We start from the raw sequence: 26438 nt of genomic DNA, 5'->3' as shown, positions 1-26438 counted from the left end.
GGAGAGAGGGAAAAACAGAGAGAGAGAGAGAGAGAGAGAGAGAGAGAAAGTTAGGAAAGGACTGCCAAAATTCTCATTTTCTCTAATATCTACCTATCAAGTTTCTGCCAGATTGGAGGGGAATGCCCACTCCCCTGGGTAATAACACTTTCCAAAAAGATCCTCCTTCTCTGGAGGCGTCTGACCCGGTGGAAAAGAGCCCAAACACCAAGTTTCGCCAGCTCTTTGCTCCGCCTCCCCGGTTTGGTCCCTTCGCCTTGACAGAGACTTGGGTCCAGTAAGATGATCTGACCGCAGCTGGTCTTCTACACTTGGAACAATTTGGAAGCAAGAGAACTTGGGGAAGGAATTTGGTTTCACTAAAAATAGCTGCATTATAGACCCTGTGACTTGCCACTCCTCAGAACAGTCTGATGTGAACCGCACAGGGCCCACTGACCCCTGCAATTCCTTGGGACTGTTTGCTTGCCCTGCCCGGAGCCCTCAAAACCAGGAGGGGCTTAGGGAGTTGAGGGTGCTTTGGCTCAGATGCAGATTTTTGCAGATCTCAGAAACGCACGATGACGGTATGACCAAGGAGCCTCCTCCCGCTGGGAGCGCGTGAGTCCTGGCACTAATAACAACAGGCCCCTTTAAGATTTTAGTTCATGGTGGGATCTCGTTTTGCTCGGCACTGTCAGGCCCATTGCGTCTCCACTTCTAAGGTAGGTGAAAGCAAACTAACTGGGGAAATGCGACTGGAATTGTGATCCTCTTGGGTAATCACTGCCTGGGTTTCCTTGGCTGAGAGCAGGGGGTGGGGGGCGGGGGGGGCAAATGTCATGGCAGGACATAGCTTATAAATAAAAGTCTAACTCCATGCTCCCAACACATGGATCAAGCCACAGTAATGTTTGGGGATGATTTCCCTTTCTTGCACCCTCCTACCAAAAACCAAGGGTGTACCTAGCAGGAAAACACCTCAAGTGTTAAAATTAATCCTTTCTCAACTTCTCTACCTAGAGCTGCTTTATTGTAGATGCCTTGTCCTTCCTGTCCTGCTGGTAGCTCTCAGAATGTGAATCTGGCTCAGGGCCTTGGTTATCTGTGTTCGCCTCTTCTGCTACACCACAACAGAGAATAATAGAGACCTGCCTAGAGCAGGGATTCCTATCATTCAGGCAGTCCCCAAGAAAGAGGGAATCCAGTCCAGGTACACAAAAGATTTGCTTGGATTCTGTTTCCTTCCTGAAATACTGCTGTCTGGACTCATCTCTGATTTGTGGTCTGTTTAAAGCTGTGGGCCTTGGAAGAGGGCTTGGAATTGAAGGGGAGCTGGAGACTTCTGGGGTAAGGTTAGGAGCCTTTGGACAGCAAAAGAAGCTGCCTTAGTTGCTGGCAGGTTGAACACTAGCAATTTCTTGCTTAAAGTTGACTTGAGCGCACTGTGCTAAGAAAACTACTATGCCAACTTTCCAGCTTGCCAGACTAAGGTGTTTTCATGTAAGTGAAGAGACACTCCAGTAACAGATATGCTCACTTCAAATGAAAGCCATACTCTTAAAATATTACATGGCTGGAAGAAACAAATCTTCTAATGCAGGATCATGGGTCTCTGCACATTTTGTAGAAGAATGGAATATACCAAATGATACTGGAGAATTCTCTCCCCTCCCCACTTGGTTTTCTTTCATCCGTCTTCAAGGTAGATGAGTGTCCAAAGAGCATGAAGTTAAAATCTTGAGCCCAGAAGAAACATCTTGGAAGTCACGTGGTTTGTTTTTCTTATTGGAGCCTAAATTGGGATGAGTGACTCTCTGGTTTCATCCTTAGATTGTCACCTCAACTTTTCACAGGGACCTCAAAACGGATACGTGCTGGATATTTCCATTTTGAAGCCATGGCTCTATCAGCATCACATCTTACTGGCACTTTCTCCTTTCCGATATTACCATTTAAAGGTTCGTTCATGTTGCTGCAAAACAAGATGAAACTGGAATTATTTTCCCCATGTTGCACTGGGGCAGCCATATGGCATCATGGGTGCCGTGTGCTGGTCTTACCATCCAAACATGTCGGTCGTCACATCTTATCGAAGGTCCTCAGGGGTTTTGCATTCAAATTGGGGATGTGTTTTATTGAAAAATCCTAGAGAAAGTGAGTTGCTGAAGGTTGCCTCCAAGTAGCACACTTGCCTAGCACTCTGAACAAGTGATTCCACTGATAAGATCTCCATGAACAAATAGCTTTTCAGGAATGCATTTGTCAGTAAAGCAGTGATTCCCAAGCTCCGTTTCATGAACCAGTGCCAGGCTGGGTGCCCAGGAATCACCTGGAAAGATCATTTAAGAATATAATTTCTGGGCCACATCCCTGGAAATGCAGACTGAAAGGGTCTGGGAGTGGAGCCCTGGTAACAGGACTTGTAGCAAGCAATCCTGGTCATTCTGATGCATGGCCAGATTTGCGAAGCACTGTAGGAGTAAAAGTCCTGCTGTATTTGTCTGTCTGTCTGTCTGCCTCAAATCTCTCAATGATTTCCTTTTGCCCTTAGAATAAAGTTCACACTTTTTTCACCTGGCATTCCCCAGGCCCTCCATGATCCAGCCGTGACCCAGCTTTTGAATCTTATTTCTTATCATTCCTCTCCACCAACCCCTCCCCCCATCATGTCGAGTTGAACACATACCCGTTTTGCTCTCAGGTCTATGCACTTTACTAATGCTATTGGCTTTGACTGCTGTGTCCTTCCTCACTTTTCTGCACACCCCAATTTGCCCCATTTTTCTTGGTCCATACCTTAGTGTGCATAGAAAGGACTTGGAGGGTCTCTTTTAAATGTTGCTCCTGGGACTCACTTGTGGGATTCTGATGCATCAGGTCTGGAGCACCTCAGAGAATGTGATGCTGACCATGCTTTGAGAAACAGTACATCTAGCTCAAATGTCATCTCTCTCTCTCTCTCTCTTTTTAAGTAGGCTCCATGCCTAGTGTAGGGCTTGAACTCCCCCAGATCAAGAGTCACAGGCTATATGGACAGAGCCAGCCAGGCACCCCTCCAATGTCATCTCTTTATAAAACCATCTCTTGAAGCATTCATGCTTCCTCACGCCGGCTCCCATAGCATTTTGTTTAGAGCTCTGTAATTTAAAACTTCACTCTTTTTTTATTTGAAGTATGGCTATACATTATCATTTCCCTCACACCACAAACATTCAACGAGTACCTAATATAAAAGGTCTCTCTTCCCTTCAAGAGTCCAAGCTGCTTAGGAGACAAGATCTCTGTCCGTTGATCTTGGGAAACACCTTGGGCATGAGTGTGGCATGTCAGGGGGCATGGCAAAGCTTCAGTCACTCTGGGGTAGATGAGGCAAGGAAATCACCTGTCTGAAGATAAAGCTTTATTTCAAGCTAAGAGATGTGGATAAGAGGCAGATCCTTTCTGTCTCCATGTCCCCAGTCTGAGATTTATGCCTAAGAGTGGGATCTGGGAAAAAAAAAAAAGAGTGGGATCTGAGAAGGCTTCTGGGGTTGGGCAGTCTCAGAGCACAATGATGACTGGATTCCAGGGAGTCTCTTGGCCTAGGTAGGATGGGAAAGCACCTGGCATTTCTACATACAGTAGTTCCGTCATAAGGGAGGGATGAACACAGTGCCAAGGTGGGGGCAGAGGGGGGCCAGGAGAGACATTGGGGGATGGGCGTCTGTAAGGTCTTTACTTGGGACATGCTTCCCTTCATTGCTTCATCTCGTGCCTCCCTGTAGCTCCTCTGGAATTGTCTGTTATTGAAATTCTACAGCTCTTTCATGATTTTTAATTTACTTATATAGTAAATTTATATAATTATAATACATAATTATATAATATATGTATTAATTATAATACATGATTATATAAAGCATGTGTAATAACCCATTTTTACTAACCTAGTATGTATCCTTCCAGTGTTTTTATTCTCGTGTAATTATGTGAAGCATGCATATGTGCACATATATACATGCATATGTCTCTTATTTTATTTTTTTAAGATTTTATTTATTTATTTGACAGAGATCACAAGTAGGCATAGAGACAGGCAGAGAGAGGTGGGGGGAAGCAGGCTCCCCGCCGATTAGAGAGCCCGATGGGGGCCTCGATCCCAGGACCCTGAGATCATGACCTGAGTCAAAGGCAGAGGCTTAACCCGCTGAGCCACCCAGGCACCCATGCGTATGTCTTTTAAATTATAGATTATTTTGGGGAAATTATATCATGTTATACTTTTCTGTATTTTATACTTCTTGCATTTCTGAGCTGTGTGACCTTAGGGCTTCAGTTTCCACATCTAGAAAATGAGGATGGTAATACTACCTATCTCACAGGTTGCTGTGAAGATTCAGTGAGTCAAAATACATAGAACACTTAAGACAGTGCTCTGCGTGAGTGTTTGTTGTTATCATCGTTACGGCCATTCACATTCAACAAAACCTACACATTTGCTGTTCTTGTTTGATTTCATTGTTTTTAATGGTGGCACAGGATTTTGTGATATTGATGGAGACCAGTTGAGCCAACCATTTGACTTTAAGCAGACATTCAGTTTGTTTCCATTTTTTTGGTCGCTAAAGAGCAGCATTGCAATACACACCTTTGTATATATACTGTCACCTGCACTTGTTTTTCTTAGGCTGGGAAAGATTTCTGGGAATGGAATAGCTGGGTTGGAGTGTATATATGTTGTCTTAAATTTCACTAAATATTGCAATACTGCTTTTTAAAAAGCATGTAATAAATACACAACTCCACCAGTAATGTATGGGTGTATAGCTTTTCCTGCGATTCCACCAGCAGTTGATTTTATTACTCTTTTTAAATTTTTATAGACCTGTGAGTTTCAAGTCTCATCTTATTGTTACTTGAAAGTTGAGTTTCTCTGGCTACTCATGAATGTGAAGCATTTTTTTTGGGGGGGGGGGGAACAAACAAAAACAAAAACAAAAACAAAACCCAAAAATCCAAAAATAAAACAAAGAAACTGTTGACCATTTGGATTTGCTTCATCTGTGAAGTGGTTCTTCATGCGCTCTGCCTATTTTTAAAATGGGTTGTTTTTCCTTGTCAATTTGTAAGAACTCCTAGTACATTATAGCTATAAGCCCCTCATCTGTTCTTTGCATGCAGCTATGTTTCCAATTTCTTGTTTTATTTTAACTATTGTGCCTTGTGCCAAAATTTAGAAAAATTCTATGTAGTCAGATTTTGTTTCTAACTTCTGGGTTTTAAGGATTGGTTAACAGGGGTGTGGTGCGTGTAGTTTCCCAGATTTTCTTGCAGGACTTTCACTTTTTCCATATGTAAATATGTCTTTATCTAGAAACTGTATTGATTTTTGGCATAAAACATAGGTTCAATTACATATTCTTTCAAATTAATAGCCAGTTGCATCCATACTGTTCATTAACAATCCATCTTTTTCCTCCTCGAATGAAATACCACTTTGGCCATGTAGTAAATGCTTATGTATGGGATTCAATTCCACATTCTCTATTTTATTTTCGGATCTAATTGCCTATTATTCCTATGCCACTACTTAAGGTTTGACTTGATTATGGTGACGTTAGGGTATATTCTGATATCTGGCCTGAGATGTGTCTCTCTCATTATCCTTGTTTCTCATGGCTATTCTAAGGATTTTATTCTTCTGTATAAGTATTATGTCTATAAATAAATGCCCTCTTTTTCTCTTGAAAAATGTGGGGAATTTTAATTGGATTAAAGATATTGATTTGGAAAAAATTAAAATTTTATGATATAAAGTATCATGATTTTTTCATTTATATTTTTTTTTCAGCTTTTGCTTTATGTCCTTCAGTAAGCTATTGCTGTTTTCTTCACACTGGTCTGACGCTTCTTAGATTTAGTCCTGTGTAGAACGTAGGCTTTTTTTCATTATTCTGAATGTCATTTTTCCTATTTTCATTTTGTGGTGTTGATCCGTGAATATAGAAACACTATTTTATATAGTAACCCTGTATTTCTTGGTCTTTTCTGATGTTTATATTAGTTCTTGCTTTTTGTTGGGGGGAGGGTCGGGTTGTTTTTTTTTTTTTTTTTAATAAACTAGACTCTCCAAGACAATGTAGAATGTAGAATAATAATAGGGATGGGGGAATTCTAGTCTACTTCAGCATTTTATTTGAACAGGTGAGTGTTTTGCCATTTGAAATAGTATTTTGCATCTGTTTTTGGTAAACAGTCTGTATTAGTTTAAGAAATCTTCTGATCCTGTTTATTTTTAAAATGTATTAGGAATGCAGCTGAATTTTTCAATTGACTTTTAAGTCTTTCTTGATATCATTATTCATATGATTTTCCTCTAATTTATTGATGTAATGAATTATGCTGATAGATCTACTGGTACTGAACCTCCTTTGCAAATGTAGTCCTATACGTCAGTTAGTAATTTCTGTAAACAAACCAGCCAAGGCCTCAGTGGCTTCAAAAACAACAATCCTTTGTTTTTGCTTATGTTTTCTTCAGGTTAGATGGGGTCTGGCTGATCTAGTCTGGGCTCGTCTTAGTGGTTCTGCTTGTCATTATAGGTCTGTTGGTCTTCTAAGGTTGCTTTGCTTCATGTTGTTGTGTCTGAAGCATCTCTGGCCCAGGTACCCCTTATCCTCCTGCCAGGGTGAATAGGCTATCCAGGCTAGTCTCAGAGTGATTACAGAAGCACAAGAAGGAAGGCAGGTGGAAGTGCATGAAGCCTCTTAAGGCATAGGCTTTGTAGTGGCACACTTCCACCTCATTTTATTTGTCCAAAGTCATTTGGCTTATTCTAAAGTTAAGGGGCAGTGAAATGTATACCATATTGATGGCAGGAACTCCAGAATCTCTTATATCAATAAGATGTTTTAAGTAAACCTCAGGGTGACCACAAAACAAAAACCTATAGTAGATACACGCAAGAGAAGGAAATCAAAAGATACCACTATAGAAAAGCATCAGTTCACAAAGGAAGACAGCAAGAGAGGAAGAAAGAACAAGGGAGCTATGCAAGAGCCAGAAAACAAATAACGAGTGCCATAATAAGTGCTTACCTATCAGTTACTACTTGAAATTAAAATGAATTCAATTCTCTAATCAAAAGGCACAGAGTGGATGAATGGACAAAAAATCAAGACCTGCATATATGTTGCCTATAAGTAACTCACTTGAGTTTTGGGATACTCACAGGCTCAAAGTGAAGGGATGGAAAAGGACATTCCAAGAAAGAGAATGGGCAACTCTACTTACATCAGACAAGATAGACTTTAAGTTAAAACTGTAACAGGAGGGGCACCTGGGTGGCTCAGTGGGTTAAGCCTCTGCCTTTGGCTCAGGTCACGAACTCAGGGTTCTGGGATCGAGCCCCACATCAGGCTCTCTGCTCAGCAGGGAGCCTGCTCATCCCTCTCTCTCTCTCTGCCTGCATCTCTGCTTACCTGTAATCTCTGTCAAATAAATAAATAAAATCTTAAAAAAAAAAACTGTAACAGGAGACAAAAAAGGTCATGATTTAATGATATAGGGGTCAATTCATTTAGAGGATATAATAATTTTAAATATATATGCATCCAACATCAGAGTACCTAAATTGATTAAGCAAATTCTAACTGATCTGAAGGGTGTTACAGACAAAAATACAATAGTAGGGGACTTCAGTTCCCCACTTTCAGCAGAGAATAGATCATCCAGACAGAAAATCAATAAGGAAACATTATTGGACTTGAACTATACTTTATACCAAATGGATCTAAAAGACACATACAGAACATTTTATCCAACAGCAACAGAATACACATTTTTACCAAGTGCACAAGGAACATTATTCGGGATAGATTATGTGTTATGCAAAAAAACAAGTCTTGGCAAATTTAAAAAGACTGAAATCATACCAAGTATCATTTCCAACCACAATGACATAAGACTAGAAATCGATGATAAGAGGAAAATTGGAAAATACACAGATAAGCGGAAATTAAACAACCTAACCAAAGAGGTAAAGGAACCGTACTCGAGGAACTACAGAACACTCATGAAAGAAATTGAAGAAGACACAAAAAGATGGAAGACCATTCCATGCTCTTGGATCAGAAGAATAAACATTGTTAAAATGTCTATACTGCCTAGAGCAATCTATACTTTCAATGCTATTCCGATCAAAATTCCACTGGTATTTTTCAAAGAGCTAGAGCAAATAATCCTAAAATTTGTATGGAATCAGAAGAGACCCCGAATTGCTAAGGAAATGTTGAAAAACAAAAATAAAACTGGGGGCATCACGTTCCCTGATTTCGAGCTTTACTACAAAGTTGTGATCACCAAGACAGCATGGTACTGGCATAAAAACAGACACATAGACCAGTGGAACAGAGTAGAGAGCCCAGATATGGACCCTCAACTCTGTGGTCAAATAATCTTCAACAAAACAGGAAAAAATATTAAGTGGAAAAAAGACAGTCTCTTCAATAAATGTTGCTGGGAATACTGGACAGCTATATGTAGAAGAATGAAACTCGACCATTCTCTTACACCGTACACAAAGATAAACTCAAAATGGATAAAAGACCTCAATGTGAGACAGGAATCCATCAGAATCCTAGAGGAGAACACAGACAGTAACCTCTTCGATATCAGCCACAGCAACTACTTTCAAGATATGTCTCCAAAGGCAAAGGAAACAAAAGTGAAAATGAACTTTTGGGACTTCATCAAAATCAAAAGCTTCTGCACAGCAACGGAAACAGTCAAGAAAACAAAGAGGCAACCCACGGAATGGGAGAAGATATTTGCAAATGACAGTACAGACAAAAGGATGATATCCAGGATCTATAAAGAACTCCTCAAACTCAACACACACAAAACAGACAATCATATTAAAAAATGGGCAGAAGATATGAACAGACACTTCTCCAATGAAGACATACAAATGGCTATCAGACACATGAAAAAATGTTCATCATCACTAGCCATCAGGGAGATTCAAATTAAAACCACACTGAGATACCACCTTACACCAGTTAGAATGGCCAAAATTAGCAAGACAGGAAACAACATGTGTTGGAGAGGATGTGGAGAAAGGGGAACCCTCTTCCACTGTTGGTAGGAATGCAAGTTGGTGCAGCCACTTTGGAGAACAGTGTGGAGATTCCTCAAGAAATTAAAAATAGAACTTCCCTATGACCCTGCAATTGCACTACTGAGTATTTACCCCAAAGATACAGATGTAGTGAAAAGAAGGGCCATCTGTACCCCAATGTTTATAGCAGCAATGGCCACGGTCACCAAACTGTGGAAAGAACCAAGATGCCCTTCAATGGACGAATGGATAAGGAAGGTGTGGTCCATATACACTATGGAGTATTATGCCTCCATCAGAAAGGATGAATACCCAACTTTTGTAGCAACATGGACGGGACTAGAAGGGATTATGCTGAGTGAAGTAAGTCAAGCAGAGAGAGTCAATTATCATATGGTATCACTTATTTGTGGAGCATAACAAATAGCATGGAGGACAAGGGGAGTTGGAGAGGAGAAGGGAGTTGAGGGAAATTGGAAGGGGAGCTGAACCATGAGACTATGGACTCTGAAAAACAATCTGAGGGTTTTGAAGGGGAGGGGGTGGGAGGTTGGGGGAACCAGGTGGTGGGTATTAGAGAGGGCACGGATTGCATGGAGCACTGGGTGTGGTGCAAAAACAATGAATACTGTTACGCTGAAAAGAAATTAAAAAAAAAAAAAACTAAAACAAGAAAACTAAAACAAAACAAAACAGAAAAAAAAAAACCCAAAACATACTCCTGAACAACCAATAGGGCCAAGGGTAAAATCAAAAAGGAAATAAAAAAATATATATCTGGAAACAAATGTGAAAATGCAAATATGGTATGAGATGTGGCAAAAGCTGTGCTAAGGGGGAAGTAGATAGTGATGAATAATTAAGAAAAAAGAAAGATCCCAAACAACTTGATACCTCAAGGAAATTTATACCTCAAGGAACTACAAAAACAAGAATGAACTAAGCTTGAAGTTAGCAGAAGGAAGGCGGTAACAAAGATCAAAACAGAAATAAATGAAATAGAGAATAAAAAAAAACAACTAAAACTATCAATGAAACTAAGAGTTGTTTTTCAAAAAGGTAAAAAGAATGGACAAACTTTTAGCTGACTTACCAAGAAAAAAAGAGAGAAGACTCAAGTAAATAAAGTTGTAAATAAAAAAGGAGGCATTACAACAAGTATGACAGAAATACAAAGGATCATGAGTGACTACTATGAAAAATTTTATGGCAACAAATTGGGCAACCTGTAAGAAATGGATACATTCCTAGAAACATACAAACTATAAAATCTGAATCATGAAGAATTAGAAAATCTAACCAGACCAATAGCAAGTAAGGAGATTGAATCAGTAATCAAAAACCCCCCAACACAGAAAAGCTCTGCACAACATAGCCTCGCAGGTGAATTCTATCAAACATTTAAAGAAGAATCAATGGAAATTCATTTCAAACTCTTCCAAAAAATAGCAGAGGAGGGAACACTCCCAAACTCATTTTATGAGACCAGAATTACCCTGATACCAAAGCGAGATAAGGGTACTACAAGAAAAGAAAACTGCAGCCCAATATCCTTGATGAATATAGATGCAAAATTTCTCAATGAAATAGTAGCAAACTGAATTCCACAGGAACTTAAAAGGATCGTATATGATGGACAATTGGGATTTATCTCTGCGATACAAGGATGGCTCAACACACACAAATCAATTAACAGAATGAAAGACAAAAATCATACGATTATCTCAATGGATGCAGAAAAAGCATTTGACAAAATTCAGCATCTTTCCATGATTAAAAAAAAAAAAGCCTCTCAAAAGTTTGTGTATAGAAGCATATACCTCTGGATTCTTGGGTGGCTCAGTCAGTTGAGCATCTGCCTTTGGCTCAGGTCATGATCCCAGGATCCTGGGATCTAGCCCCGCATCAGACACCTTGCCCAGCAGGGGGTCTGCTTCTCCCTCTGTTTCTGCCTGTTCTGCGGCAGCTCTCCATGCTTCTGCTCTCTCTCTCTGACAAATAAATAAAATCTTTAAAAAAAAGAAAAGCAGTATACTTCAACATAATAAAGGCCAGATGTGACACACCTACTGCTTACATCATACTCAAAGGTGAAAGGTTGAAAATTTTTTTCTCTGAGACCGGGAATATGCTAAGTGCGCCCACTCTTACTGCTTTTATTCACGTTAGTACTGGAAGTCCTGTCCAGAGCAATTAAGCAAGAAAACAGAAATAAAGGGCATCCAAACTGGAAAAGAAGAAACATAATTGTTTCTGTTTGCTGATGACATGATCTTATATTTAGAAAATCCTAGTGACTCCACCAAAATCTCTTAGAATTAATAAGTGAATTCAGTAAATTTTCAGGATACAAAATCAACATTTAAAAATCACTTGTGGTTAAGCCTCTGCCTTCGGCTAAGGTCATGATCTCGGGGTCCTGGGATGGAGCCCCGCATCGGGCTTTCTGCTCCGCAGGGAGCCTGCTTTCCTGCCCTCTCTCTCTGCCTGCCTCTCTGCCTGCTTGTGATCTCTGTGTGTCAAATAAATAAATAAAATCTTAATTTAAAAAAAATAAAAATCACTTGTATTTCTATACAACAGTGATGAAATATGAGAAAAAGAAATAAAGGAAAGAATAAAGATATATATATATTTTAAATATTTTATTTATTTATTTGTCAGAGAGAGAGAGAGAGAGCGTGCCAGCACAGGCAGACAGAGTGGTAGGCAGAGGCAGAGGGAGAAGCAGGCTCCCCGCTGAGCAAAGAGCCTGATGTGGGACTCGATCCCAGGTCGCTAGGATCATGACCTGAGCCGAAGGCAGCCGCTTAACCAACTGAGCCACCCAGGTGTCCCAAGATATTTAACAAAATCATCAAAAAGAATAAAATACTTAGGACTAAATTTAATCCAGGAAGTGAAAAATGTATACGTTGGCAACTGTAGGACATTGATGAAAGAAATTGAAAATGACACTAATGAATAGAAATATACCCTATGTTGATGGACCAGAGGAGTTCCTATTATTAAAATGTATATACTATCCAAAGCTATCTATAAATTCAGTAATTTATCTGTCAGATAATTCTGATGGCATTTTTCATAAAAATAGGAAAACAATCTTAAAATTCATATGGAGCCACAAAAGAAATCTTAAGTAAGTAGCCAAAGAAATCTTAAGAAAGAAGAAAGCTGGAGGCCTCACACTCCCTTATTTCAAATTACATTACAGATCTATAGTGGTCAAAACGGTAAGACATAAGAACAGACACATTGAACAATGCAACAAAATCAAGATACCTCAAAGTAGGCAAGACTAGTTAATGAAGAAAAGATAGTCTTTTAAATAAATGGTATTGGGAAATCTGGATACCCACATGCAAAAAAAAAAAAAAATGCAGTTGAACCTCTATCTTACACCATTCACAAAAATTAACTTGAAATGGATTAAGTAAGGCCTGAAACTATACAACTTGAAAAGACATCTGTCTTGGCAATGATATTTTTTTTTGATATGACACCAAAGCAAAGGCAAAAGAGGTGAAAATTAACAAGTAGGGCCAATGTTAGAGTGAACACTTCTGCACAGCAAAAGTAACAATCAGCAAAATGAAAAGGCAATCTAAAGAATGGGAGAAAATATTTCCAAACTGTATATCTGATAAGGGGTTAATATCTAACATGTCTAAAAAAAAAACCCTCATATACCCCAACAGCAAAAAAATGAAAAATCCAATTAAAAATGGGTAAAGCACCAAAAAAACATTTTTTGAAAGAAGACATACATATGTGGCCAAGAGAGGGCGCCTGGCTGGCTCAGTAGGTAGAGCCTGTGACTGGATCTCTGGTTCTGGAGTTCTAGCCCCATCCTGGGTGTAGGGATGACTTAAGAAAATGAAATAAAATTATTGAAGAAATGACAATAAACAAATGTGGCCAAGAGGTATGTAAAAAGGTGCTTAACATCATAATAATCATGGAAATACAAGTTAAAACCACAATGAGATATCACCTCACACCTGTTAGAGTGGCTGTTATCAAAAAGACAAGAAGTGACAAGTGCTGGGGAGCCTGGGTGGCTCAGTGGGTTAAGGCCTCTGCCTTCAGCTTGGGTCATGATCCCAGGGTCCTGGGATTGAGCTCCACATTGGGCTCTCTGCTCAGCGGGGAGCCTGCTTCCCCCTATTTCTCTGCCTGCCTCTCTGCCTGCTTGTGATCTCTCTCTTTGTCAAATAAATAAATAAAATCTTAAAAAAATAAAAAATAAAAAAAGGAGATGAAATCACTATCTTGAAGCCGTACCTACATTCCCATGTTCATTGCAGCATTATTCACCATGGGCAAGACATGGAAACAACCCAGTATCCATCGATGAATGAACAGAAAAAGGGGATATGGTATAAATATATACAATGAAATAGTATTGAGCCATAAAAGGAAGTGAATCCTGCATTTTGTGGCAACAGGGATAAATTTCCTGTTGACAGCATTATACTAAGTGGAGTCAATCAGACACAGACCAATACTGTGTGATCACACTTGTATGTGGAATGTAAAAACACTGAACTCATGGGAACAGAGAGATTGTTACCACTGGCTGAGGGATGGAAGGAACAATTAGGTGTTGGTCAAAGGGTTCTTTCAGTTATAAGATGAATATGTTCGAGGAATTTCATGTACACCATGATGACTGTAATTAACAATACTGTTTTATATATTTTAAAATTGCAATAAGAGAAGATTCTTCATGTTCTCATTATCACAACAAAAAGGTAATTATGTGAGGTGAATAATGGGTTAATTAACCTTAGTTTGGTGAACATTTCATTATGAAACATTCAAATCATCTCATTGTACGCCTTAAATGGACACCATATTATGTGCCAATTAAATCCCACTAAAGCTGGAAAAAGAGGAATTGAGGAGCTTTTCTTCCTTTTTATGGCCTGGAATAGTTTAAATGATATTGAAGATATTGTTTTATTTTATTTTTTTTAAAGATTTTACTTGTTTATTTGTCAGAGAGAAAGAGTGTGCACAAGCAGGCAGAGTGGCAGGCAGAGGCAGAGAGAGAAGCAGACTCCCTGCTGATCAGGGAGCCTGATGTGGGACTCTATCCCAGGACCCTAGGATCATGACTCAAGCCAAAGGCAGATGCTTAACCAACTGCGCCACCCAGGCGTCCCTGAAACTATTGTTTTAAAAAAATAAGTTGAATTAAAACAGATGAACCATATTATGGTGACTTTTATTTTTTATTTTAAAAAAGATTTATTTATTTGAGAGAGAAAGAGCGAGCAAGTAGGGGGAGGGGCAGAGGGAGAGGAAGAGAATCTCAGGCAGACTCTGCTGAGCGTAGAATCCATCATGGGGCTCGATCCCACCATCCTGAGATCATGATCTGAGGCGAGACCAAGAGCAAGATGCTCAAATGACAGAGCCACCCCAGAAAGTGGTTTTAATTGCTTTTAAGATAGTGTGTAATATTATTTTGTTTAAAAAGTCTTCTAGGAGTGTATTTCTTAGTTCCCAGGCAAGAAGTTTCTGCATTCTAAAAATTATTTATTCCTATTTCCTATTTATTTTATATTTTAAATATTTAACATTTAAATATAAAAATATATATTTAAATTTATTATAGGTTATGCTCAGAAAAGCTCCTTTTTATTATCTTTTAAAACAAGTACCACCTTTCCTCTGTCTCTTCCCTCTTCTCTTTCTGGAAGATTCTTCAGGACCTCCACATCTCTTCCACTTTCCTTCATGATTTCCTTCTCATGGTATTTTTGGCTTTGTGCTCTGTGATTCTTCTACTGTGTCTTCCAGGTTTCAGCAGTGATCATCCTCTCCTTCTGTTCCCTACTAAACTGTCTATTTAGAAATCATGTTGTGTAGTTCCAGAAAGTCTGTTTTTATGCGGCACTTGAGTCTCTCTATATGTTCCTATTTTGTTATTCTTGTTGTTGAAGTGACCATTTGTGTCTCTTCCTGCCTTCTGTCTCTTTAGGCATGTGTTGCTTAGTCAACCTTTTTCTGGGAGCTGGTTGGTTGCTAGATCTACAGAGATGGTTATGAAGTATTTTCCCGTCAGCCCATAGGGGTCAGCTAATGTTGGAGGGGACCTCCCAGAGTTTACCAAGTGCTAGTAGGCCCTCAAGGGGTGGAAAGCCAGGCCTCTTCACATGGTCCCTCTCTACACTGACCTGATCTGTTGTTCTACTTTATTCTTTCTTGGCCCCTCGGAGGCCTAGGAGACCGGGGACACAGGTCTGATATTATTTTCCCAGTCTCCTGGCTTCCTTGCACTGGGCCTTTCTGGCAGTGGATCCAAGCTTTGCTCAGCACTCATGGAAGAAACCCGGACAACTCTTCCTTGTGAAAGATTTTCACAATGTCTGGGTCTTCACATCTAGCTCTTGCCCAGAGACCTCAATAGCCATTTGGCTGAGGAGAAGCAGGCAGCTTGGAGTTGGAAATGGGAAGGAACCCATGCTTAGGTCACCATCTTTCCAGAACCTGCTGTGGTTTCTTACAAAAAAGCAAGAAGGCCTTTAAATATGACTGGACCTTGGCCAGTGGTGAAGTTCAGGGTGAAACCTGTTTCCATGTCTGGGTGAAAACAAAGCTACTAAAATATTGCAATACGGGGTTGAGTAAATACAGAGACAGATGAATAGATAAACACGCACAGACACACACAGACACACACATGCACTGTGGCAGTGGGAGGAGCATAGGAGACAGGAGGTCCAGAAGGTTCATGCCAGAGGATCAGACAAATGCCTGTAATGAGTTTATCTAGAAGCCCTAGAAGAAGTGAGGAGGCCAGAATTCACTGGAATTCTGAGAAGGCACCAGGAAGTGGAAGCTCACAGGCTGATCTGTGAAGTCATGCTGCGTGACTGCCACAGGCTCTTGAGAACAGTGTCTTCTGCTTCCTTCCCACATTCCAAGTGTCCAGTGAGTTTCTCTCAGGGGCAAACGCTACCCTGGAGCCACACAGGGAAGAGGCCTCTGGGTAACCTGGTCCTGGCCTTGGTCAGCAGAGGCAGTGGTAGCAGAGCTGAAAACTGACAACGTAGGACAGTACCCCAGACCGAGACCAGACAATAGCAAGGGAGAGGTACGGATGAGGGTGAAGAGGCCTCTGGAGAGGCCGTACCTCTCTCGGCCGGCATGCTTTGTTCTTGCTCTCAGAGATGTCCGCTAACTTCAGAGCTACAGTGTGACTCCCTCACTAGTCATGGATTCTTTCAGAATCCTGTGGCCCGTGCCAACCAGTGCCGAGACAGGGACCTGAGCCTTCTTGACCATGTCAGCCCCTGGCAGTGCAAAGTGCATGGGCTTTTGTGACACAAAGACCTGGGTTCACATGCTGCCTGCGCGATTCACTAGCTGTGGGAACCTGAACAGGTAAATTGCTCTTTCTCAGGAATTTTTTTTTCTGTTTTTTTTTTTTTTAAATTTAAATTTGATTAGCCAACCTATAGTACATCATTGGTTTCAGATGTGGTGTTCAATAATTTATCAGTTGCGTATAACACCCAGTGCTCATCCCATCATGTGCCCTCCTTTTTTTTTTATGTGCCCTCCTTAATGCCCATGCTAGACACATCTCCAAAGGCAAGGGCAGCAAGAGAAAAAATGAACTATTGGGGCTTCATCTCAGTTCTCTTCATTATTTGTAAATAAAGGGTGACAAGATCTAGCTTTGGAGACAGGTACAATGACCAAATATATATATTTTTATATATAATTATATATATTATATATAATATATATCATATTATATATTTTATTATATTTATATTTTGTTATATATAATATAATATAAAAAATATATTTATTATAAATATAATAATATATAAGTTATACATAATATTGTATATTATATATTATATATAATATTATAATATAATAAATATAATAATATAGAATAAATTATTATATATATTTATATATATGCACATATATATTTTTATAAGTATATATAAAACACTGTCCATTAGTTCCTCCCTCTGTTTTTGGTCATTCATCTGGTGCAGGGACCCTCAAAGGGGCTCCTCTTTTCCTGGCCTGGCAGCAGTGGGGCCGATCTGCCCTCACGGATCTGAGATGCTCTCTCCGGAAGTGCCCGATAGCAAATGCTCGCAGGCTGGGTGATGCAGGGAGGAGGGAGACTTCATGCCACAAAGCGGAATAAATATGGGGGAAAAGCAACAGGGAACAGTCGCGCTAGACCCTGGCAGCGGGAGAGGGAAAGAGAACATGACAAGGGAATGACACGGGAGACTGTGCTGGTAGAAGTGGAATGGGCAAGCAGAAAACATTCCAGGAGTGGGAAACTGAGTTGGGGAGTCCCTTGGAGAAGAACGTGTCCATGCTGTGCCGAGTCAAATCACACCACCTGGGTCATACATACTTTCAAGGGAAGGAAAGTGCAGGTACAAGTGTCTCATCGTAAGAAGCTCAGCTTGGCATTCATTAACCATCTGCAAGTTGACCCTTTTTCCCCTAAAACGTAACAGCTATTTACAGTACCCGCTGGGGACCTGTGCTCTGTGGGGAGGTAGAAAGCCAAGCCTGGGCCCTGGAACTCCAAAGAAGGCTCCAGGCAGCTTCCCCAGAAGACAGGGGAGTCGGAGGCGAAAGGCACTAGCAACACAGTGATCTCACTTCAAATGGCCGAGGACGAGGAAGGTGCTCAGAATCTCTCATTGCCAAAAGCCTGGCCCAAAAGACAGGGTTGGGGAGACAAAGAGATGAGCCACCGGCCAGGATCTCTGAAAGGAGATGACATTTGTGATGGAGACTATTCATTAGGGATCCGTGACTGTGGAAGGAAGAGGGAGGAGGCAAGATTGAATAGAGGGTAAAGCTGAACTAACTCAACAAAGCCTTGGCCAGGCACGCAGGGAGCTCTGGAGTGAGTACTGTCAGTCAGGCAGAGAACTTGTGCCGATCTCAAATGGCCAGGCCTCTCTCAGTCACTGGGTGTGGCCTGCCCGAGGGAGGGCATGAGCTCAGGTGAGGTCAGGATTCTGCAGCTGAGGCAGATTCTGAAGGAGCTGGCATCTAGGGGCCGCTCACCGCTCACCGACCACACTGCCCACAGCTGGGTGGCAAGTTGCACGGCTCACATCCCTGTCTACCGCACAGAGGGGCACGTGTTGATAGAAAGTGAATGAAAGCCCAATAAAGCCCTGCGTGAGATCGCTTGCTCCTGCTCTAAGGCTTGGCTTTATCTTTGCAGAAATGTTAGAGGTGCTAATTATTCCATAACATTTACAAAATATGCAGTGTCATATAGTGGAAAGAGGGGGGACTTTGGAAGCAGAAAGTGCTCCTTGAGTCTCAATCCTGTGCGTACCTTTTTCCTGCAATCTTTACCTCTCTGAGCCTGTTTCCTCATCTAGAAAATGGAGATAATCACAGTCACTAATTCAGGGTTGCCTTGCATATGTAAGGTTGCGTAATTTGGATAAATATTACTATGGAGCGAGAAACCCAGTATATTATATAAGTGAGGTTATGATGATGAGGCTATTTGCTATGCCTGTGATGTGCCCTGTGATATGTAACCATGGGATGGGGATGGGGGACAGTCAGTGTGAGCAGAGTTTAGCCCAATCCTTGTCATCCCGGAGCATACAATCTCAAGGATTCTAGATTTGGGCAAATCCAAGTGTGCTAAGCATTTACTACCATACCCAAGAAGTTTTCAACAAATATAATTGTTCTGTCTGAAATCTTTTCCACTGGCATCATCACTATAATCACCAGAAGGGAGGCAAGAGCAGGATTTGAAAATCTTCTGGAAACTGACTTGAGCCAAAGTCTTTTGTGGGTTATTTACTGGGCGAGATGATGGCCAGGTCCTCTGTTTCTAATGTAGAGAAAAACAGGAGCTTGCTGTGGGGAAAAGGCCACGTTTGATGATCTATGTCTCTTGACACAGGAGATTCTTGAATGCTGTGGAATGATAGGGACTCTGGGTGGGAAACCAGTGCTGCCCAGTGATATTCCTTGTTTGGGAGCAGAGTGAATCCTTAACAAGCTGTGGCTTGTTGTTTCCTTCTTTGCTGGACGAGAAACTGATAAAACATTTAAAGATGTTCATTCTATCTCTCTTTTCAAGTTTGTTTACTTTTTTGTTGTTGTTGTTAGCAGTCTCTACATCCAGTGTGGGGGCTTGAACTTACAACCCTGAGATGGAGAGTTGTGTGCTCTTCTGACAGAGACAACCAGGTGTCCCTAAAGATGTCCATTCTTGACTGGCATCCCAACATCACGTTATAATGTTCCAAATGCTCAATTTCAAGAGAGGCAGAAAATCCCATTTATGTTGATTGGAAAGGTCTTTGAATTAAGCCGTTTTGGAACAAATCATTGACATCTCTCTGTCTTATTACTGGCACACACTCTAAAAACCCATTCTGGTCTGTAAGAAGGCCAAGGAATGGAGATAACTGGGTCTCAAAATGGTTCTAGGACTCGTCTTTCAGACATCTCTTGCTGTGTGTAACAATTTACCCCCAACCGGACTGGCTTATAACCACAATTTTGCAGATAAATCTGTGGGTCAGGAATTTGGACAGGGTGTGGCAAGACAGGCTCTTCGCTCCATGAAGTCTGGGGCCTTGAACCTCAAAGAGCTGGAAGCTGGCTGGGATAGCCTAACTGGGGTCCTAGGTCTAGAGTTTTGTTCTTGCCATCAGCTGGGTTTCTCGGGTGTCCTTCACATGGCCTCTCGACCTAGCCAGCTTGGGCTTCCTCACAACACACATCTCAGGGTGTCTGCTTTCTTCTATGGTACCTGGCTCCCCCCAGGGACAAAGCGGGGGAAGGGCCACATCCCTTAGAGGCTAGGTCTTGAACTGGCACAGCGTCACTTCGGCCACATTCTGTTGGTAAAAACAAGTCATGAGGCCAGCCTGGATTGAAGGAGACTTTACCTCTAGAGTGTGGAGTGGCACAGGCCTATAGGATTAGGAGAAACGGTTGGTCACTCTTCTACTTACCATTTCCGCATAGCTTATTGCCCTCAAACTTAGTGGCTGAAAACATCCATTAAATTTGGCTCAGAATTTTTTATGGGCTAGGGATTTGAGAAGGGCTCCCCTGAACAGTTCTCTGCGAAGAGGTCTCTCACCAGGCTGCGGTCAGATGTCAGCTGGGGCTGGTTTGGGGCTGGACGCCCAAGATGGGTCTCTTGCTTGGTCGGCAATCAATGCTGGCTGTCGGATGGGAGCCCAGGTAGCAGTGTCAGCCAGAGAGGAGAGCCTGGAGGTGAACTTCTCCTGCATGGCTATCGCAGAGTAGGCGGATTTCACGCATGCAGCTGGTTGGCTTTCCCCAGAGTAGACATCCCAAGAGGGCCAGGCAGAAGCTCCACGGCCTTTTCTAACCTAGCCTAAGAGTAATGGACCATCACTGCTGCCATGCTCTATCGACAGAAGCAGTGACAAGCCTACCCGGGATCAAGGAAGAGGGGACAGAGTGCCCACTGGCCTTGTTTTAAAACTGCCACAGTGATCATCTTTGGAGATGGTCTTCCCTAACTCTTTGGTCAAAGAAATCCACAACTCAAGATTCCGATCGATAGCAATCTTGAGTGGTGATGGAGATGAACAGTAGGGTTTGACTCAGAAAGGAAGGCCTTTCAGAGCTATAGCATTTGGATCTGAAAGTTCAAATCCCTAAGATGTGAGCTTAAAGACTGAAAGTGACTTCCGACTTCTAGACCTTGGCCCAGTGGGCCTTTCTTTATCTCAAGTGTTGCTCTTGCCAGGCCGCCTCCTTTCGAACCAGCTTTCTGCTCTGAAGTGTTTTTGCAAATGAAAAACACATTTGGTCCAGCAAGGAGCAGTCTTGTCACAAGCATCTAATTTGGTGGTCCCTGGTGACAGTGGCTTTACACTCGGCCAGTCCAAAGCTGCCAGGAAAGAGCCCTAAGTGTGTCTGTCCTCTGTGCTCCAACTCACCCCAGCCTTACCCTCCAGCACAGACAATGGAAGCATGTGGCATCCTGCCCAGAAACATTGCTCAGAGCTGCCGGAGGATGAACAGACCTGGAATCCAGAGGCTGGTGTCTTGAGGCATTGGGGGACTGGCATGAAACAGACACCAGAAAGATGGTAGGGCCAAGGGAACGAAACTCTGAGGATTTTTCCCACTTTCCTTCCAAAAACTCAAGCCTCTGTCCTTTATTCTGGAAAACACCCAGGCCTTGGTAATGGTGTGGCCATGCAACATTTCGCCTTAGCCCTATTGCTTTAATTCCAGGGCCAAGTCACTCAACTCCACCAGATAACCCCCGTGCCCCAGGTTTTCTCAGATGTATGGAGCTCTCTCTCTCTTTGTAGGATGGGCAGAGAGACGGGGTGGACGAGACCAGGTTACCATAGTGACAAGGCAGTGAGAAGTGAAGGGATCTGGTAGTGTTGATTGCTAGGCTGAAAAGCGAAGGCATTTCTACCTCGGTGGGAAGGGCCAGAAGGATCTGGGTGGGGAAGGGGAAGTGCCCAGACTAAGCCAGGGCTTCACTGAGCTGCTTCGAGAGGACTCCATTTGGTTGTGGGGAAAAGACTACCTCCTGAATGCCCTCACACAGATGGTGGATCCTCTTCCTGATGACCATCCCAAGTTACCACACAGCTTGGGGGCACTGGTGCACGCCTGCTTCTGAGCCAGTACCAACAACATTCTGTTCATATTAATCACAGAGGTTTGAAAAGGGGAAAGCCTCAGGCTTTCTACAAAAGAGGCTGCCCATGACCTCCCTAGTAAGGTCTTCAGCTTTGTTTAGGTGAGATGCTTATCCCGACACCTCATAATCCTTGGTCTCTGGCCCAAATGCACGCACTTAGGATGTCTCTGATTTGCCCCCATATGGACACACATCACTGTATTTTTCTTGCCTGCGGTGTCTGTTCTCTTTATCTTCGAATCATTTCTTTTGTAGGGTGGTTTATGGTGAAAGAAACACACTTTACCTATTTGTGTTCATGGATAGATGGATTCAACTAATACTCCCAAACAGACATCTTAATTCATCTGAATCTATTAACTAAGCCAGGTTTACTCACATGTTAATGAACTAGTGTTCTTCAGGAACCGGGTGGTTGATGTCTGGCTGCCAGGAAAGTTACTTACAAGACAGAGACTGACCCTTTTCCCAAAAGAGGGTCTTGTCGTTTTTTGAGGGTAGGTGGACCAAGAAAATGTTCTGTGTACACAAGAGGGGTGTGTGTGTGTGTGTACACATACATGTGTGTTTGTGCCGAGTTAAGGGAGTTTGAAAAGCTTTAGGGGTTTAGGACTGGCAGATAGATCCAATAAAAATGTGCTCTCCCCCACCTTTCAAGAGGCTGATGGGAGTGTTGAGAGACCATGTCATCTAATAGAAGAGCACTGTCTAAAATGAAGGACTCACCTCTTTTCCTATCCTGGCTCTCTGAGTTTTTTTGTTTAGGCTTCATCACTTACCAGCTGTGTGACCTCCAGGCAACTTACTTAACCTCTCTGAGCCTCTATTTTGTCACTTGTAAAATGGAAATAGTGGTACCAGCACTACCTAGGGCTGCTGTAAAGATAAACTAGGATAATGATGTAAAGATTTTAGTGTGCTGCTTGGCGGAAGGTAGGAACTAAATTCAAGGTAACCGACTATGTGGTGGACACTATCTGAAGGTGCCACCATCTTCCCCTGGACCTTTCCTTTAAACTCACCTAAGCTCCACCCACTTTGATTTCCCGTCATTTGAAGAGAAATTCCTTCTTTCCCAAAGTACTGGTATTAATTAATGGTCTAACCTTGGGTTGGGTAATCAAATTGTGTCATCAGCCTCCCGATTATTAGATATAATTTACAGGAAAAACAGACCTGAAGTTCCTCCCAGCCCGAGGACGAAGGCTGCAAATTGAGTTTAGAAGGTTGCTGACCTTTAGACCCGGGCTGGCTTGGGAGGCAGCCGGCTCTCCTGGTCCTGAAAGCCACAGCAGGCTCTTGTAATTGAGTTACCGCCTGGGATTCAGTGGGACTAATCCATCTATATAATTTCTTTGCCTGGTTTAATGCCATTAACGAAACCGAATTAAGGAGCGGGTGGAGCTGGGTGGGACGGAGGGAAACGGATTTTCTGCGTGGGAGTCGCTGCCGAGTCTCCACCGCCTGGCTGGAGCCTCTGGTCTGATTAATGGACGCCTCTGAGGACCAGGTCATGCTAGCGGCCAGGCCACCCCAACCCCTCAACCGCGCGCCGAGCTTTGGAGTATCCGCGCGCCCAAAAAGGGGCATCGCGAAAGGGTTTCCCAGATCGCCCCGGGGTTGATTCTGACTACGCTGTCCCCTCCTTCCCTTGTCCCTTTCTCCTCCGCGATCGGTCCCCTCCCTTGTACAATCTTAAAGCACTTTTTCTTCTTGTTCAAATCTTCGGGGACCTTCCCTGTGCTTTGTCACTAGCATGCCCTAAGCGACATGCCGATCCCACTTACCCCTCTCCAGCCCTCGCCCCCAGTGCCACCTCACTCCCTTTGCTTGGGGTTGGTTCTCCCGGATGGTGGGCACTCTTCGCGCCCAGTTTGCCAACCAGAGCGATCAGCCCTAGGAGGAGGGGCCTGCGTGAGGGGGTGGCGGTGGGAGGCGGCAGCCGCCGCGGTCAGTTTCACTCTCTGCCCCAGTGCCACTCAGATCCCAGCGCGCCCTTCCTCCTGCCCGGAGAGCCCGGCTGTCTCAACTTGGGCAGCTGGCCAGAGGCGAGGAGTCGCCGACTTCCCGGACTGAGATTCCACCGCTCGGTGCAGGCAGTTGCCAGCAGCGGAGTCCCCAAAGTGTAGGTGACGACGAGCGCGGGCCCGGGCGGCGCCGGGGGGTACCGGCAGGTGCTGGGAGCCGAGGGGCCTCGCCGGGACTGGGTGGGGGTGGGCAGGGGCGCGCGACGGGCTTCGGTCTCGGCGGCGGACAGTGCGAGCCCGCTCCGGCGGCGCCCGCGGGCCCGGCCTGCCCAGGAGGGGCCGGGGAGTGGGGTGGGGGTGGGGGGACGCCCGGCCGCCGCGCTCGCCCGCTCCCCGCTCCCCGTTGGGCTCGCCGGGGTTCTGCCAGCCGGCGGCTGACGTCGGCGCGCCCCTGCCGAGCTCTCGTCTTACTACAGCCGGCAGGCGGCTCCGTGCGCCCCGCCCTCGCCGGCCCCCGCCCCCGCGTGCCCACACCTTGCCGTTTATATAGAATGTGCCGCGGGCTGAATTCGCGGCTCTCTGGGACCGGAGAGTTCTCGGGAAGGAGAGCGCGAGCGAGGGAGCGGGCGAGCTCCGAGGGGGTGTGGGTGTAGGGAGAGAGCAGGTAAGGGCCGTCGGTTCCCGCTCCTCCGCCCGCGAGCCCCTCGGGGCCCCCCCTTTTGGCAAAAGAATAGCAACCTGGAAATCGACTACACGGAAAGAAAGGGGCGACCCTCCCCTCTCGATTCTCCGCGGGCGAGGAGCGGCGCGGCTCTGCGGTGTAACAGGCTCACACGTTGCTCATCACATGTTCAAACATTTCCCTTTCGGGGAGGCTCGTTATTTTTAAGTGAATATTTTCGTCTTTGTTTTGATTTTTTTTTTCAACCTTCCTCGGGTTTTTATTTCGATTGAGTTGGCGGCCCGCAGCGGATTGAGAGAGGCGGGGGGTGGGGGGGAAGCCTCCAGCCGGCGCGCGGGCAGCCCACCCAGGCAATTCCCCGCGCGGCCAGCGCCGGCCCGGAGAGCGGCCCGCGCGGAGCCCGGGGAGGCCGGCGGCGGAGCCGGGAGCCCCGGCCGCACCTCTCGGCGGCCCCGGGGGTGGCGAGCGCGGCCCCGGGCGGGCGGGCGGGAGCGGCGAGCGCGGCGGGCGCGGGGCGCGGAGGGAGCGCCGCGCCGCTTTGTCTCTTCACTTCTGGAGCAAGGCGAGCGGCTCCTCCCGCGGCCGGGCGCTCGGGCTCGCGGCGGCGGCGGCGGCGGCGGCGGCAGCGGCGGCGGCGGCTCCTCCTTCACCCCTCTGCTTTCCTCCCCACTCTCTCGCAGGCAGCGGCGGCGGCGGCAGCGCTGGGGAAAAGCGGATCCCGCCCCGAGCCACACCGAGGGGAGCTCGCGGTCGCGACTTGCCGCCCTAAGCGCTCTCCGAAGTCCGGCCCGCTCGGCGAGGACTTCCGTCTCCTGGGCGACCCTTGTCAAGCAAGCTGGGATCTATGAGTGGAAAGGTGACCAAGCCCAAAGAGGAGAAAGATGCTTCTAAGGGTAAGTCCGCCCGCCGGCTTCCCTTCCCTTGGTTTCCCTCGCCCCCTCGCGTGCGCGCCGCCCTTCGGCAGCTCCCTGCCTCCCCTGCCGGAGCCTAAGCTGCCCGTGACCTCTGCGACCCCGGGCGAGAAACGGGGGGGGGGCGGCCCGCTGGGGGGCCTGGGGTGGCACCACTTTCCCTCCTTCCTCGTGGAATTGTCGCCCCGCGAGTGCCTCCAGCCTCTTCCACTCCCCCTCTGGACGCACCGTGGTGGCGCTGCGGGCGACCGGAGCTGCTGCAGCCCAGAGCGCCGGGAACAGCGCTGCCGGCTACCGGCCGGCCGCCTCTCCGTGCGAGTGCATGTGTGTGCGTGTGCGCGAGTGTGCATATGTGTGCTGCGCGGGTGCAACATGGTGACATACTCAGGAATCTGCCCCCCTCAGAAACCCAAGCTCGAATCCACCTTCAACCCCCTCTCCCCGCCCCCAATGCAAACAAAGAGCCTGGCCGAGACGTAAAACCCCTCCCCCCACGCTCCTTTCCCTCTCACACCCCTCTGCCCCCCAACTCTCTACCCCCTCCCCAGAAGGCAGGAGCTTGCAGCCTTCCACACGCCGCGTGCAAAAGTGAGCAATCCCGGTGCCCCGGCGCCGCCCGCGCTGCGCCTCGGCAGCGCAGCCTCGCCAAGCCCCTGGAGAACAAAGGCTGCTGTCCCCTTGCCACTAGTGCCCAGCGGGAGCGGGCCTCCGCGGGAGAGGACAGTCCCCTCCCTCTGCTCTCTGGGGTTCAGCCACCTGGCCCGGGGTGCCCGGCTGCCTGTCCCCCGGAGTGTGCCTCTCGGCCTGGGGCCTCCCACCGGCGGGTTGGGGAGGCGCAGCAGAGCAGGGCTCCCACCCGGGGGAACTCGGAAAAGGGAATGGGGGGTTTCCTCCTGACCTCCGCCAGCACTAGCCTTCGCCTGGCTAAGGACCCGGCTTAGCTCCGGAGTGTCAGCTGGAGACCAGCATCCTGGGAGACCCGGGTTCAGGGAGAGGCGCAGAGAGGGGTGTGGTAAGAGCAGTGGGGAAACGGCAGGTTCCTTAGATGCAAGTGTCCGGGGTGGCTCCGAAGCAGACGCCTGGAGTGGGCTGGACTGGTTCTGAGGGC

General features: G+C 45.2%; 1 protein-coding gene across 4 annotated transcripts in view; it reads left to right on the top strand.

The window, feature by feature from the left end:
* Window positions 1-427: 427 nt before the first annotated feature.
* FGF13 (fibroblast growth factor 13) overlaps window positions 428-26438 on the top strand; it is a 498664-nt gene continuing 472653 nt past the window's right edge. Inside the window, exons 1-2 of one of the 4 annotated variants that reach the window (XM_032329640.1) lie at window positions 428-704; window positions 25100-25312. In XM_032329640.1, the coding sequence (XP_032185531.1) occupies window positions 25264-25312 (49 nt within the window). In that variant the 5' untranslated portion in view covers window positions 428-704; window positions 25100-25263. Of the gene's footprint in view, window positions 705-23721; window positions 23896-24277; window positions 24402-25099; window positions 25313-26438 lie in introns of those variants that run through there. The other 3 variants (XM_032329639.1, XM_032329638.1, XM_032329642.1) reach the window with 3 other exon arrangements.

The sequence above is a fragment of the Mustela erminea genome, chromosome X (assembly GCF_009829155.1).
Source record: "Mustela erminea isolate mMusErm1 chromosome X, mMusErm1.Pri, whole genome shotgun sequence".
NCBI classification, from domain to species: Eukaryota; Metazoa; Chordata; class Mammalia; order Carnivora; family Mustelidae; genus Mustela; species Mustela erminea.
The sequence above is the reverse complement of the archived record's forward strand: the minus strand, read 5'-3'. Positions and strand labels throughout refer to the sequence as shown.